At 44.0% G+C, this 15,960-nt stretch overlaps 1 protein-coding gene across 1 annotated transcript in view; it reads left to right on the forward strand.

Annotated features, from left to right (window-relative positions):
- The first annotated feature begins 3,840 nt into the window (after positions 1-3,840).
- The window catches only part of rasa3 (RAS p21 protein activator 3), a 36,695-nt gene continuing 24,575 nt past the window's right edge, over positions 3,841-15,960 (forward strand). Inside the window, exons 1-2 of the mRNA XM_034556762.1 lie at positions 3,841-4,195; positions 14,698-14,815. Coding sequence (XP_034412653.1) covers positions 4,141-4,195; positions 14,698-14,815 — 173 coding nt within the window. The 5' untranslated portion in view covers positions 3,841-4,140. The remainder of the gene's footprint in view (positions 4,196-14,697; positions 14,816-15,960) is intronic.

Raw genomic sequence — 15,960 nt, forward strand, 5'->3', positions numbered from 1 at the left:
GTATAAATGTTTGGATTTCTGGTTTAACTGAAAGGATGGACTGTCCGCACATCTGCATATGTTGCTGATTAGTTTTTCTGTAACCCCACCACCAACTAGCCTATAGCATGATATCGGCTTTTTGTATTTTCTCCAGATGCAGCGTTGAGAATGGTGGACTGTGGAAATAATCAACTAAAAACAAACAAGTCGGATCAACTTGGATTCTGCAAATATGTGAGTTGGAAATATTAGCGATACAGTTGAATTGGTGATCTTTCCACCTACCAGATCACATTAATTCTTCTAAGATTTGATTAATGTACTATTCATCAACATTTTAATTGTTTTCCCCCCATAATACCAGATTAACTTTACACATCTCAATTGCCATCTGTTAATTAAACTCAGAAATCCCTGTCTCTTTCACATATACCAGATACATACATACAGTATGTACACTGTACCACACAAAAATGAAGAACAAGCCCCGGTAGGCAGAGTTGGTTGTAAGTGTGCAGTTATTTTAAGTGTGCCAACGCCCTCAGTTGCTGCTCTGGTGGCTGGCTTGTGCATAATAAAACAACAGTGAGCATCCTTTCACTAATCTGCTCAGAGTCAGTATCTGCCTTCTCTTCCTCTTTCTGTCAGTGGCTCTGCATTGTCACGCATACCCAAACAAACGTATGCAAAGACTGGCACACACACACACTGTTCGATGCCAAGCGTACACTTATTTGGATATCCTCGTTCACATTTTTTTGCCACGTGATAAGTTAGACTTCCAAAATATGGGGGCCTTTTTCTGTTTCTCTGTTTTATAGCATTAGCACTCATACACCCCCGCATACAGTCATACACAGGCTTGTGGTGGTTTACCACAGGGCGTAGCCGGTTCAGCTAAACTGAAATGAATACACGTCATTAACGTCTTTAAGGCATTATTTCCCTATGTGATGCCGCGCACACAGCTACAAAAGAACAGTATTATCCACCTCGCATTTTTGCAGATATGCTACTACTTTGGTTGCTGTGGTATGATAGTGGCAACCCTTGACTCCTGCATTGTCTTCTATTACGCTGATTTGACTGGTGTTACATATGTGCATGCAAAAAATACGGTCTAGAGGAGAGTTCACCTGCTGGGCTAAATAGACTTTGTATTAAGGTAGAGCCCAGTTGGCTCTTCCATGTTGCCACGAGCTGCGCAGACATGCAGCTGGCAGGATGTGGCCAACATAAAGGACCTACATTGTTGATGTTTTCCCCTGTGCTAATGTCACGTATACACCATGGTTAATATCTAGTCCGTTTCTTTGCAACACTGATGATCTGAATCTGCAAAGTGAATAGAAGTCAAAAGTATAACGATCCCTTCTGAAATGTACTGGAGTAGAAGTAGAAGTGGCATAAAATAGAAATGCACTTGACTAAATGTACTGAATTCCCTTCGATATTGCATTCAGTTAGCTTTAGTGCACGTCAGGGTTGTTGTGTGGAGACGTGTCATTTCTCTTTAAGAGGAGACTCCAACAGGCTGATGGCAGCAATGGGACACACAGCCTAATTAGATTTAGAGCTGTTCTCAAGGAGTCAGCTAATCCTAACACTTCAGCTGGCAGAGGGAAGCGCTGCAGCTAACCGTCGCTTCTGGTGGAGAGACTGTCCGACTGTTCTTACAGTCCCACATCTCTGCTGGGTTGGGCCCGGCCAGCTGGGTTTGCAGAGTGCTCCTGACCAGAGTCGGGCTATTTTGAGGAATGTGGTCATGGTGATCTCAGAGGCGTGGTCCAATAGGCTCAAGTGTGGGCTGATGATGATCCTCTTTCACCTGAATGGATGTTAACCCCTATCCAGACTGCCCTCCCACTAAGCAAACCAGCACCATGTCCATTTTTCCATCTGTTAAATTTGGCTCGAGATCAGCGTCATCCGGAAAACGGGGACAAATTAATAATTTACAGGTTATTGCTGGCTTGTTTTGCTTTTAAGAACAATTCTCTTTTGGCTCTGGAATCACCTTGTTTCCATGAGCTCATTTTGTCTTTCGCCAGGATAGTTTGATAAGAGTTTTGTGGCAATTCAGTCAAATCGATAGCGTTTTTAATTATGCCGGTGGAACTCTGAGAGACAGGGACTTATTTGACAATCCAAGAAATATTCATTGACCGTGACGCTTACAAGAGATTTGAACAGAATGCAAACCATGACAATAAGTTGTCATTTTTTAATGCTCACTATTTTTAGTTTGTTTGAAACAGTGTTTTTCACACTCAATAATGATGTTTGAGTTAAAGTGGTGAGGGACCTTACTTTTTGCATTTGTCTCGCTTTTCTGTCATTGTAAGGCCACACTGAGGTAGGGAAACCAAAGATCCCCTGACTCAACTCAAGGAAACATTTTGCTGGATGACACATATTGATCAATTTTGTTTAGTGTCAAGAGGCCAACTTTAAATGTCATAGTGCTGCACTTTTTTAAAGCACATTATTGCACACTATGTCCTGAGTTTGGCAGTGACTATAATGTGCAGCACTTGAAATGGGAGTGAGGCTAATCCTTAGTCGTTTACAGCCTGTAAAGCTCAATTCATGGGAACAGCAATAAATAATTTGTGCTGCAGAAATAACTGCTTATTTAAAGCTGTTTTGTAGTTGTTGTTTTTTGCATCTGCAGTCTATTTGATGTAGGAAACAATCTGGAGAGATCCAGTTGAGTCAGACCTAGTTCTGCTGCATGTGGGGCCCATAAAGGGGGAGTAACACTGAACAGCCACAGAAGATGCATCGTCAATCTTCAGAGAGGAAAAGTACAAATAAAACGCTGATGTATATGAGTATGGTGACCTAGCTCTGCCAGCAGCTACAATTATATATTTCTAAATCATTCAACATTGTGAGCCAGTTCTTGTCAATTCAGAGTCTAGCCATCCTCATGACGTTGTAGCCTGTATGAGGGGGGATTCATGCCAAAGAGCAGCAGGAACCATGAAGCCTCTATGAGGGGCGATTGAAAGAGAAGACACAGTTAGATATAAAGACATGTGAGTTGGTTACTGGGATTAGGTGTGGGTGGGACTGGGTGCACAGTGGTTTCATGTGTTTAGTGAGCACTTTGCTCTCGCTATTAAGTGAGGAGATTCACTTTTAATGACAAATCAAATACAGCATGTCCGATAACTACACACATTGAGGCCCTTTGGAACCTGACGGGACATACTGATCTGAGCACTGTTTGGAGAAACCACCTGTAATTCTCATTTACACATAGTGACAGTCATAGGAAAAATAAGAAAGGGGGAAAAAAGCTAATATGAAATATGACAACTATCTTGTTCTCACTGTCAATATCTGTTTAGTATAAAAACTGTGTTCACTTTCATTTGCCCTGCCGTAACTCGTGGGAAATGAAACCATCTTCCAAACCAATCACAAGAGACCAGAGCGACATTTCAACTCGCCACTGGTTTTGCAGAAGTTTTAAGAGTGGAGCAGATTAAAGTTAAAAATGATGTTGAGAAGACAAGCTGTCCACAGCACACTGCTCGACAACGCCGTTAGTCCCACCCCGTGATCTGATTTGCTACTCGTTATTCTTCCAGCAGCGCTCATTGGTCAGTTGCTTTTTAACTGAGAAACCGCTGATTCATTTCATGATGCCAAACAAATCAGTAAAGTTGAACTCTGTGGAGTGAGTGGATTCGAAGGTCTGGACCCAGGCAAACTATGTACTGCAACCTGCAAGTCTATCTTATCTCAAAAACGCATGCATTTCTGCTAACTCAATCATGTTTAAGTTATTGGTAACATTTTTTTCCATATAGGACTAGAAGAGTGGGAGGCCGTCTTCGGTTTTCCTCAATGACACCGCCTCCCTCCTCCAAGTGGCACGGATCACCCTCCATACCCATGAGTGGGCGGTGTTGTGTGGAGCCACACCTCCACTGGCGCTGCCGCTGCTGCTGCGGGACTGAAGCAGAATCTGCCCGCTTGTTCTCAGCCAGCAGAAGCGGCGATCGCGATCGGAGTGTGTGATCGCTGTCCGGAGAGCATAGATGTGCAAAACCCCTGGATTATCCGTGCGCTGGAGAGGCCAGAACCGACCACCGTGGGGGACTGTCTTCATCTAGTCGTGGAAAGGGAAAGAGCCACGGGGAGAGCATGGCGGTAGAGGAGGAAGGTCTGCGGGTTTTCCAGAGCGTTAAAATAAAAATAGGTAAGAAGAAAAAAAAAATCCCTACCCCCAGTCTGAGCGCCTCAATGGATGGCTCCATGCTAACGGGCCAAGCAGGCAGGCAGGCAGGGGGGGCTGGAGACTGTAGCCGGGGGGGGGGAGGCAGATCTGTCTCGTTCCTGCTGTTATTGTAATTCAAATCACACGCGTTCCTCTTAGACCGCAAATTATTTTTAAAAAGTAGCCTAATCGAGAGATTCAAAGCCTTGTGGGAATTTGGCATCTGTCATCGGAATCCGAATCATGTGTGTTCGGGGTCCGCATATGGAGGCTTGAACTGCGGGCTGGTATTCAGCGGGCTGTGCGACATAAAGGCTCCGCAGCTGCACAGATCCAGATGCAAATAAACCTTTATTACACCGTAGCTGCTGCCACCCATTCATGTTATTGTAAACCCCCCCCCCCCCCCCCCCCCTCCCCCAGCCCCCCCTCTCCCAACAGCTCTATGCTTAACTGTCGCTATTGATTGTTAACCCAGATTTCTATTTATAGATATCTAGCTGGTCTCCAGTGAGTACCCCTGGTTTGTGGGAGGCATGTGGTGACTGCATATCTGAGGAGGCAGAGTACATTTTGAGATGCAGGATTTAGTGGAGAGGACTGTGGTTGTTGCTATTCAGAGATTGTTGTCTGTACAAGAAGTTGTTCTTCTTGATTTGATTTTGTTTGCTAATACGGTAGTATGTGCATAAAGGACACTACAGCCACTAGTATTTTATGGATTACAATAGACAATGATACATTTATAATGATAATGCCGTAGAGAAGAAATACTAGTAAACAAAACAGGAGGGATAAATCACTGTAACCAAAAGCTTACTTTGAAGTGCACCCTTGATTTGTACAGTATGACAGTAAGGGGTGTAACTCATATTCATTATTGTCAGTAATCTGAATGTTATTTTCTCATTCAATGTATTTGGTGTCTTCAAATAGTTTTTTTTATCCAACCAAGAGCTGAAAAGCCACATTTACAGTCAATTAAAACCAACAAAAGCTGCAGAAATTCCTATTTGAGAAGCTGGAATCTGAGATTTTGTGTCAGTTTTGCTTGGAAAAGTATTTTAATGACAAATTCATGGTCGGACGGAATTCTCTGTCAACCGACAAATCCCTTATTATCCCAACCAACCATTCTTGCAATCATAGTAAATGTCCCTACTGTACCATTACGACAGTGTTTATTTGGTTGTTTTCGCCTTTTTCACATCAAAACATTGGAAGCAAACAACCATTTCCTCTGCCTGCTCTAAGCCGTTATCTCGGGTCAACACGGGACGTTTTGGAAGTGTCTGCTGCAGTTTCCCCTGACATCTGGCGGGCCATTCATCCTGGCTCCGCTGTCCGGTTTGTTATGACTCCAAACATGCGACAGGAGGGATGAGCAGAGAAAGAATCAAAAAAGAACAACAAACACACATACAAGCTGTGGTGCTGTGTAATGATGCCAGCCGGCATTCAGTTGAGCTGATGCACAAAGGCAGGCTGTGGTTTTCCTGCTGTTCAAATTGTCTGGAAACAGCTGGAGGTAGAACCACCCCCGAGTTGATCAAATAGCCCAGCCCCAGTGAGATGATATGCCAGAGGGGAGTTGTAATGGTAACTCACCATGCCTTTTTTTTTTTCTTCGATTGCTGCACTTTCTGAATGAATATTCAGTCAGCCAGCAGCATTGAGTTCCTGTGAATGAAAACTGAATGAGTGGAGGACCACGAACCCCCTTCCGAGATATAATCGTGCTTACTAATCAGGGCAGCAAAGTGCAGTGGTGCAGGAAGTAGCCAGATCCATTATTTAAGTAATGGACTCGATGCTGCAGCGTGTTTGCGAGTTCAAATCTATTTTTGAAAATGTTACTTAAGTAGAAGTCCAGAAGTAGCGTGCCTAGAATGTATATAAAGCGTCAAAAGTCAATGGACTCAATGCAGGAAAAAAATGTTGCAAATCTTTTTGGGTTGAACTGCTACAATGTGTCTATTAGTCAAATGTAATAATGGGAAACTGTCGTCGTAAATAATTTTTTAAGCAAATATGCCAAGAAATGGCATGGTCGGACAAAAACAAGATATTTGAAGACACATTTTCATGACTTTTGTTAATATAAAACGATTAATCAAGAAAATATTCTGCAGATGAATCGATAATGAAAACATTTTCAAGTGGCAACATCAATAACAAGTAACTCACAGCTTGTCGTAGAAGTATAACGTGCGTCAAATTGAAATGCCTAAGGAAAGTACAAGTAACATTTGTACTCAAGTGCCGTACATAAGTAACTGTACTTTGCTACATTCCTTCACAGGCAAAATGACATTGTTTGAGAAAAATAGCTGCCAAACTTTAGAAATATGTCACGACTTGTTGAAGAACATTAATATTGTACGGCGACGACAGGAGAGTTTACTCCGCCTTCCTATAGCAGCAGCCGCACTCGCTGTCAGTCTGACCCCCACGGCCCTCGCACAACGTTGTCTTCACCAAAGCATTGTCCTTCGGCATGAGACTGAGGCTGGCGGATGACTCAGAGCTGATGGTCTGCCAGATACCTGCAGGAGAGAGAGAGAGAGAGAGAGAGAGAGAGAGAGAGAGAGAGAGAGAGAGAGAGAGAGAGAGAGAGAGAGAGAGAGAGAGAGAGGAGAGAGAGAGAGAGAGAGAGAGAGAGAGAGAGAGAGAGAGAGAGAGAGAGAGAGAGAGAGAGAGAGAGAGAGAGAGAGAGAGAGAGATGAGAGAGAGAGAGAGAGAGAGAGAGAGAGAGAGAGAGAGAGAAAAGGACTTATTATTGTTGTGCTCCACCAGGTGATGACTCTCCTCAGTGTCCTGGAGGAACACACGAGATTCGGAAAACCGAACGTTGCTACTGGGCCCCCGAATCCGTGCTGTCTGGCGGGCACAGGAAACAGGAAACATCCCCCTCAATTCACTTCCTGATTAGCTGGAATAGACGACAAAAGAATTGTGTTTTTTCCTGCATGGCAACAGGCTGATGCAAAGCAGATGTAGGGAGACACAGGCGGGGCACAGAGGTGCTGTCTCACATACGGGAGCTGGCTGTGACTCATCTGTCAGCGGCGGTGTCTCTCTCAGCGCTCGGAGAGACGGGAAGGAATCTCAGGGGCACAGCTGGAGTCGTGACTTTGCACTCATTAGCGACAACATGTGTGCTTTTGACTTCTCTCTAACAGGCCGGAAGAGTTTGACGTACTCGGACAGATTCAGAGCACTGGGGAAACACATCCAGCCACATGTCATGCTCGTGAAAATGTCTACCATTTATTTATTTAAACACATTTCGCTGTTGCCTGTTTACAATTTGCTGTTTGAGCCCTAATTAACGATTTAGATCCTTCCAGAGTTTGGTCCATTATTGGATTAGCCTGAGAGTAGATGATCTCCACTGAACGTGCAGCTCTCCTCGTGAGCTACTCCACCTGAACTGTCGAGGCCGTTAACCCGGTTGGAACAAGAGCATGTGGAATTCACACACACTGTGGAGAGGAGGTAGAGCGCTGGAAGGTGGAAGAAACCGGAGTGGGCGGATGAATTCGGGCAGCTTGGGCTGGATGACAGTTGGCCAACAGAGGTTCCCAAACTGCCTCCTGTCCAGACTGAATATGAGCTACGGGGTTACAGGGAGAGGGATGGGGAAGTATGTTTTGTGTTGTGGAAGACTCCGGCTCTTATTTAGTTGAAGGGTTTTGTGATTTAATTACTAGGAAAAATCACAAACATCACATGAGGCTATGATTGAATTCTAAGAAGTGTGTGAGAGTGGGGTGGAGCTGGGAGTATGTATACAGGCATCTATGTATGCGGTAGATTCTCCATTTTGTCCTCGAAGGCCGGCTCTCTGGGAAGTCGTTTGCTGTAAACATGTTTGTTGACTGTTGAGACGCGGGCCGTGTTTTCGGCCCAGGCGGCTTTAGGCTGGTGGAATAATCCGGGTTGGGTACAGCGGCTGTCACCGCACTCGGTAGGTAACGTGCCCTCCACGAGAACGCAGTGGGGAAGTAACGCCGTGTGGCCAGCATGCAGGGTCAGCAGGGGTAAATAAAGGGACTGCACCCGGAGCGCAGCTCCTTCAGGATGTCCTTCACACGCCCCGTGAGGGGAAGTCGACTGGATCCCCCTCTGGGATGACCTCTACCAGCTGGGAAACACTCGCCATGCTGCTAATGAGCAGAGGGAGAAACCCAACATGCCGAGAGGTGTCAGAAGCACGTTGACATATAGTTTTCCATCTTGTGTAAAAACCTGAATTGGTTCAACAGAAAGTGGTGAAAAATGTCTGTAGCAAATGGCCCCCCACACACACACACACACACACACACACACACACACACACACACACACACACACACACACACACACACACACACACACGCACACACAGAGATTACATCTGGTTTCACAACAGTGTTGCTTTCCTCTGGCAACACAAGCAATGTCAGCTTGCCACACACAGGGACTTACACCCGACCTTCTCTCCCTTTCCTGTGCTTGCAAAAGATATCATATCTCCTTCGTCATTGTGTGTTTCGAGTGAGTGTGTGGAGGCGAGAGCTGTACTCGTTTGACAGCTTTTTAAAGTTTTTAAAAGACGAAAAACAAAAAGTATTACGAAAAAAGTAGTATTTGAACTGACCGGGCCGTATACAGGCCATGTAAAGATGTGGCACCACACTGGTCTGAAAGATGGCACTCACATCCAGGAGGGAACATACCGGGTTTCAGACCCTGATGTCTAACGTGTGAGCCGATTCTACAGCTGACTTTCCCACACACAGTGTAACTTCACCTGACTTTGTTTTCTTCTCAAGTTTTCCATTGAGGCTAACGAATCTGTTTGAACATTAGCTCCTGGACGCACTAGATGGAGAGCGAGTTTGATCAGTAACTGAGAGGTGGTTTATCACAGTGTGTGCGTGTGTGTGTGTGTGTGTGTGTGTGTGTGTGTGTGTGTGTGTGTGTGTGCAGTCTTTTAACTCCCCTTTTTTCTTTCCTCTCCACGCTTTTCCTCCTCACCGATCGACAACTTCAGCACAGCTGCTGGGACGATTTGCGACAAGCCTCACTCACCCTTGGATAGTGAAAAGATGCAGGTTTCAGACTGTGGGTTTCAAGATGAGCAAGAGTGGGTTCAAAGTACGGCCTGTCGGTGATGACGTTGCTCATTTTAATGTCAGTGGTGTTGAGTTCATTTGGGCCTCATGAAGAGTGCTCACCTTGGATTATCGCAGCCAATACACTTGCTACCATTTGCATCTTTTTTTGCAAAAGATAATCATTTGAGTGTTTTTTGTCTTTTACGTTTACTTGAAATCGGGCGTACGATCTGCAATTCTGACTGTGACCACTACGCCAAAATTGCATCACACAGCGCAGCGTTGTGTGTGGGTTTAAGTCTGCGTTCGGAAGACGTCGGCATTGGAAGTCTAAAACAACACTAGTTGCATCACGTGTAGGATTCAGTTGTTTGTGTGTCTGGCACACACAAGGACTAAAAGTCAGCATGTGTGCTTGTTTGTTAAACCACTCTTGTTTTAATCTGTTTCTCACAAGGCTCCGACTTTCTGAAAGTGCAATACCAGGCTTGACTTGGGGGATTTGAACACTGTTAATGAGTGTTGTTGTCTGCATTTCTCGACATTTTATCGAGCACATGAGTAAGAAATGAACTCATATTGAAACTAAATGCAAGTTGCAGCCCTATTTTCAATGATACAGGAATATTTTACTGTGGGATCAAAGCCACTGCTCTATATATCCACAGAGTAGGGGGGGCAGTTCTTGTTTTGAGTCTCTAATTAGGACCATCAAAGGAACTGAGTATTAACTGTGGGACAATAAATTGTCCCATTACGGGGTTCAGTCCTTCTTTCCATTCTTACGGTGTCTCTCTCTCTCTCACACACACACACACACACACACACACACACACACACACACACACACACACACACACACTCAGGAGTAACGGGCTGTTCACTGCCTTTTAAACTACATCTTGGATCCAGTTGGAATTCCTTTCCCCTCATCTCATTTCCTGTTGTAGCTTTCTCCAAAGCTAACCACTCTCCATTTTTCTATCTGACTGACTTCTCTCTTTTTTTTCTTTCTCTCTCTCTCTCTCTCTCTCTCTCTCTCGCCCTCGATTAAGTACACTGCTTGTATTTTCCTCACTAACAACCCCCCTCCCTTCTTTTCCTATCCTTTCCTGTGTGTCCCGGGCCTGCTCGTCGAGCACACGTCCACTGAAAGCGTTCTCGTCGGTGTATCCTCGAATGTGTTTTTATGTCCGAGAGGATTAGAATAACAAGTCGAGCGGCGCATCTGTAACTGTGCAACGCGAGCGTGGCCGACTGACACAGGCCAACAGAGGAAAAGGAACAAAGCTTTCGGACACACATTCAGCGCGTCCGTCGCGTCGTGCTTCCTCATTTCTTCTGTCTTCGCCTCCTTTTCTTCACTTTCCTCTGCAGGAATGAGGCAGGTAGTCGACCTTTTTTGATGCGTCAAAGTGCTCCCCTTCACTCTCGCCCTGTTTGGGGTGTTCCTGTCATCGTTATTATTTCTATGCGCCTCGAATTTAGCGTACACACCACCTCAGCACTCACACGTGCCTACAAGTGTGTGTCTTTGCACTGTGTTTTTCCTCAGATACTAGGGCACGATATTCTCCAAGGGCAGCTACAGTGATGAGTGATGAAAAGAGAAAGCTGTTGTTGTTGTTGTTGTTTTAAATGTACCACTTATTCAGAATCTTGAGGAGGGACAACGCACCGCCTCAAATGAGAGAAAGAGATGAAAAAGCGGATGCAACCAGAAATAGAGGAAAGTGAAATCAGGTTGAAGCTAATTTTGAAAAAGAAAACAAAAAGGACAACATAACGCATAGATAACAACACTTTTGGATTAAAAAAAAAACTGCAGCACATGAACCGGGATGAAATAAAAGTGAGAGAAAAATATAGAGATGCGCTGAGACAGAGGATTACACCCTCTGGTTTCACAATGAAGCCTTTCATCTAACGTTGTGGACATCAGGTTACTGGAGAGGCTTATCCTTTTCTTTGTAACAGACTCGATCTCCATCAAACATAAACACACACACGCACGCACACACACGCACACACACACACACTCATGCAATATCGCTGTTGTGATAAACCAAACTGGCAAACTATGCTGCTTATCGACTCATCTGGAAGGACAACTGCCCAGCAGTTCCTTCTCCCCCTGAACAGGAAGCAGCTAGATGTCACTCAGAATCTGTCACTGTGGTTATTGCTACAGACTAACAGACTACATTGTAAGTCGACTGATGTTGACATTGCATGGTGACGCATTTGGAAGTAGTGAAAGGGATTACGGGGGTTTACTGATCCCATTTTTTGCTCCGTGTTGTTGATGTTTTGTCAAACCCCGAACCATGAAAACAAATCATGACGGATACGTGCCATTTCTGTTGGTCGTGCGTGTTCATTTGAAGGACGTTAAGAGTCTCATCATCATCGGCCCACATAGACGATGCTTTTCATCTGTTCAACAGTGGGTGTTTACATCGCATGCTTTGTGTACTTTATGATTTATTCTCTCAGCCTGTTTCCATCCCACCGTGTTGCATTTTGCTTTTATCGATGCACAAACCTTTCCACAGTTTACCCGAGCTTCCATCCGGCTGTTTCCATGGCCATATTGATTTTCTCAGCATTGTGACTAACATGTCTATCGAGTGTGACATTTTACGGTGGAAACATAAACTTCTAACCACTCATTAGTGATCAAACTATGTAATGTGACACCTGTTTATGAATAACCTCAAATATATCTTCTTTTTTGTCACTGCATCTTAACGGCGACACCGATCCGTCTGTGATGAGATATAATCGTCCAATAATATTGCCCCGGTTGGTCTTTGATTCCGACTCCACCTACGTGGAGTGCTTTTCACCGACATTTCTGAACGTCAAGTTTAAAAATGACTGAAAGCTGAAGACAAATAGATGTTCACTGGGATGGATGGATTACTTATCTCAAGCAAAGTTTCAAGTCTCCGCATGTTGATTTTCAAGCAGGAAAAAAATGCACTCATCAGTCTAAGGGTTTGTAGAAAGGTCAGCAGTAATGTAAAAAAATACAATATTTGCAGTACAAATGTGCTTATATATGCGTAACCACTTTAACAGGGTTTGAACTGTGTGTGTGTGTGTGTGTGTGTGTGATGTACGTAGATATAAACGTAGATATAAACGTTCTCCAGAGCTCCGATTTTGGCACAGATTTGTTTTTACCCTGCAAGTTGAGTCATCACACACACACACACACACACACACACACACACACACACACACACACAGAGAGAGAGAGAGAAAGCTGTGGTAATCCTGGATGGTGCAATCCAATCAAGGGACCTCACAGGTCATGAATGAGAGCTGGGAGAGAAAAAAAGGAGATTGGAGGGAATTCAGGAGCAGCAGAGGGGAATGAGGAGGATTACAGGAGGAAGATGAAATGCATGTGGGAGAATAAACGAGAGAGAATGGGAGACAATGGATAAAGACAGAGATAAGAGAGACGTGCGTCATCCCGCTGCTCTCGCACATAAACAGAGACAGAGTCGGATCCTGTCACGACAAATGGAAGCGGTGGAGCGTGCGTCTTGTTTTACAGCTCGGGTGTCTTTTGAATTTGTGAATGAACGTTGTTGTTGGGAACTGTTGCTGTACACGGTATGAATCCGCCTGCAGGGAAAGAAGTCATAATGCCGTGCATTATGAATACAACCCCCACAGAGAGACACTTAATCACCTCTGTTTGTGTCAGGGGTTTTTATATTCATCCTCTGTGTAGAGTTATGGATCAGAGGTAGAGCTGTACCAGATGAGCTCTCTTTCACAACTGGCCATTAGTCACTCGTATTACATATTGAAATTATGTATTTGACAAAGAGTTTCCAGTAGCAACAGCCCAATGTGTAGCAGAGCTAAAAAAAAAGATATATACTATATACAAATATATAGTAAAACAGCTGAGCGCTGATTACCCAAACATGAGTAAATGGTGCATTTGTTGGGTGCGGTTAGTTGTGGATTTATACACATGTAGACATAAATCACAGCTTTCTTCCAAACAGTGTAATTGCATGTTTTGAACTGCTTCGTGACTAATGTGATAAGTCACCTTCACCCCCTCACTCCTTTTCATCAACCCTTTCCTTCTCAAGTATTGAGAAAACGGGTTCTGTGTTTGGATTCAGTTCTTGTGCAATCCCCAACATGAGGTGTCAGAGCTGGATGACTGCACTGCAGTGTTTCTCATTCACAGAATTCATTGAAGGGGGATGAGAAGCTCAGGATTTCTATAGTTTTGACTTGTTTTCTAGTGCAGCCAAAGGCATTTTTGTATTGAACAGACTGTAGAAAAGGGTGATTGAAGTTAATATTTGTAACACCCCAAAACAAAGGACCAAGAAAAAAAAGCTACACCAGTGGTAGATTTGTACTCTTGTTCCCTAAAGATAAAAACAAGATGACAATATTGTTATATATCTCTTGTTATAATGTGTTTGACAAGCCGTGAAATCAAGCAGTGTCTACTCTCAAATTGTTTAATTTTAAAAAGTGAAAGTGTCCACTGTCTGGCCTTTCACATGAACAACAAGCCACACACGTTGGGGATCAAATTTGAAAGACAAAGTGTCAGCTTGCGAACATCGTAAACCCAGCCGCAGACTCCTGCTGCCATTGTGGAGAAGTTACTCCTTTTAAGGCCAGAAATAACCGCGCGAGGCGTCGGCTGAACGGCAGCATCAGATTCTCGTGCAGATAACAGAGCGTTACTGGAGCAAACCGTGACAACGGTGCACTTACACGCATGTAACTTTAGACTACCGAGTCCCGTGGGTCCTGGGGAAGGGGGGGGCAGAATAAGTGAAAATGAAGCTGTGCTTTATAGAGGAGACTGTATGTATTGCTCCTGAGGGACACCAGCAGTTTATCACTGATGTAAAACTTATTTTTCTGTAAACAGCAGAAACATAAGGACTGTGTGTGTGTGAGCGTGTGTGTGTGCGTGTGTCTCGGTGTGTGGTTGGACCACATTCTTGTCAAAGGGAATGCTATCTGTCACACATGTTTGACGAACAGATTAAGCTTCAGCAGGATTCAGGAAATGTCCCATGCAGATTCTTTCATTCACATATCTGACAACACACACACACTGAACCCAACACACGTGTGTTACGTGTGTCTGTTTCAGAGTACATGTCTTAATATTTTTTGCGACCAGTTTAAAAGAAGTCTACCTTTTATACGTGCAGCGGTCAGATTATTCAAAGCTAAAGGAGGCGTGAATTTACATCATACTTTGCGTGCTTTCAGTGTTCATAAATAAGTAATCACATACAGCAGTGTGTCTGAATAAACACATTGTTACTGCTTACGACAGCGTTTTCTAAATAATAACTGCCCTTTTTCTTTGTGCAGGAGAAGCAAAAAACATCCCTCCGTACCCGGGGCCAAACAGGATGAGGGACTGCTACTGCACCGTCAACCTGGACCAAGAAGAGGTCTTCAGGACCAAGATCATAGAGAAGTCCCTTTGGTGCGTTCAGGGGCCCTCCGCACTTTTTGTTGTCGTTGTCATCCTTTCAGTCTGTATGTACACAGAAAGGTGCAACCGTGAGAGTGAAATTATAATCCCTGCCTTTATGAATTGGATGATTAAACATTTACTTCCCCCGGGTTAGAGCTGTAGCTTTAGTTATAAGTTAGTTGACAGAAGTGAAGTTATTGAACGTCAATAGTATTTAATAAAGATGAAACCTGTTTGCTGTACGTCGTACAGCAAACAGGTTTCATCTGTGTACGAGCTTGATCCCTCTCATGAAATAATTTATGTGTATGTATATACATGTATATAAATTCAGTACATTCTTTGGCCACAGAATAACTCTTTATCAAGGTGTTAATAAAAACTTAGCAGACTTTTGTATAGACGGTGTAAAATATTTCAAATATCAAACCAGACTAAAGAGAAAACACCTGGATAATGACGTAAGAACTTTATCGTTTTAGATTCAACCAAAACATGAAGAACACGTTCCCCTTTTTTCGCTCACAGAGTTGACCACATTGAATTACACTTATTTCAGGGCCCTGCAATATTGTTGGATATGAATGCTCTGCCTGCCCGTCCATCGACCAGCCCTCTGTGTGTCCTAATGTCTGAGGAGTTACAGATGAAGTCAGTAATTGTTAGCAGCAACCCCGAGGGCGCAGCTCACGAGATTCTCATTGCACTAATTCATCTCTGACCGTTGTTTAGGTAAGGCAGAGCTTGGCAGTTGATGTACCGTCCAGCCAATGGTCACAAACAGGTCGATTGTTGGAGGCGAGCGAGCTGTAGAGTCCACATGACTCTGGCAAGATGCAAATGCATGTGATTTTTTTTATGTCTGGCCAAGGGACAAAATCAATCATCTTTGGGCAAGAATGAGGAAAGACTTGTGTAGGTTAAAGTGGACTGACACAGTCGGACAGCGACACTGAAAAATAGTTTACAAATTAACCAATTAATCATTAAGTGGATAACGAATGAATGCGAGAATGAAAATTAGAGGTTGATCACACAACGCATTCGCAGGTGATTATCACACTTTAAAGCTGCTTTGAGAAGATTTTCATTTCCTGTTGATTCTGGCCGGCCGTGTGGACAAACGCAGTGTTTCCGAGTACCAGAGTTCCTTT

Source organism: Cyclopterus lumpus, chromosome 3 (assembly GCF_009769545.1).
Source record: "Cyclopterus lumpus isolate fCycLum1 chromosome 3, fCycLum1.pri, whole genome shotgun sequence".
Taxonomy (NCBI): domain Eukaryota; kingdom Metazoa; phylum Chordata; class Actinopteri; order Perciformes; family Cyclopteridae; genus Cyclopterus; species Cyclopterus lumpus.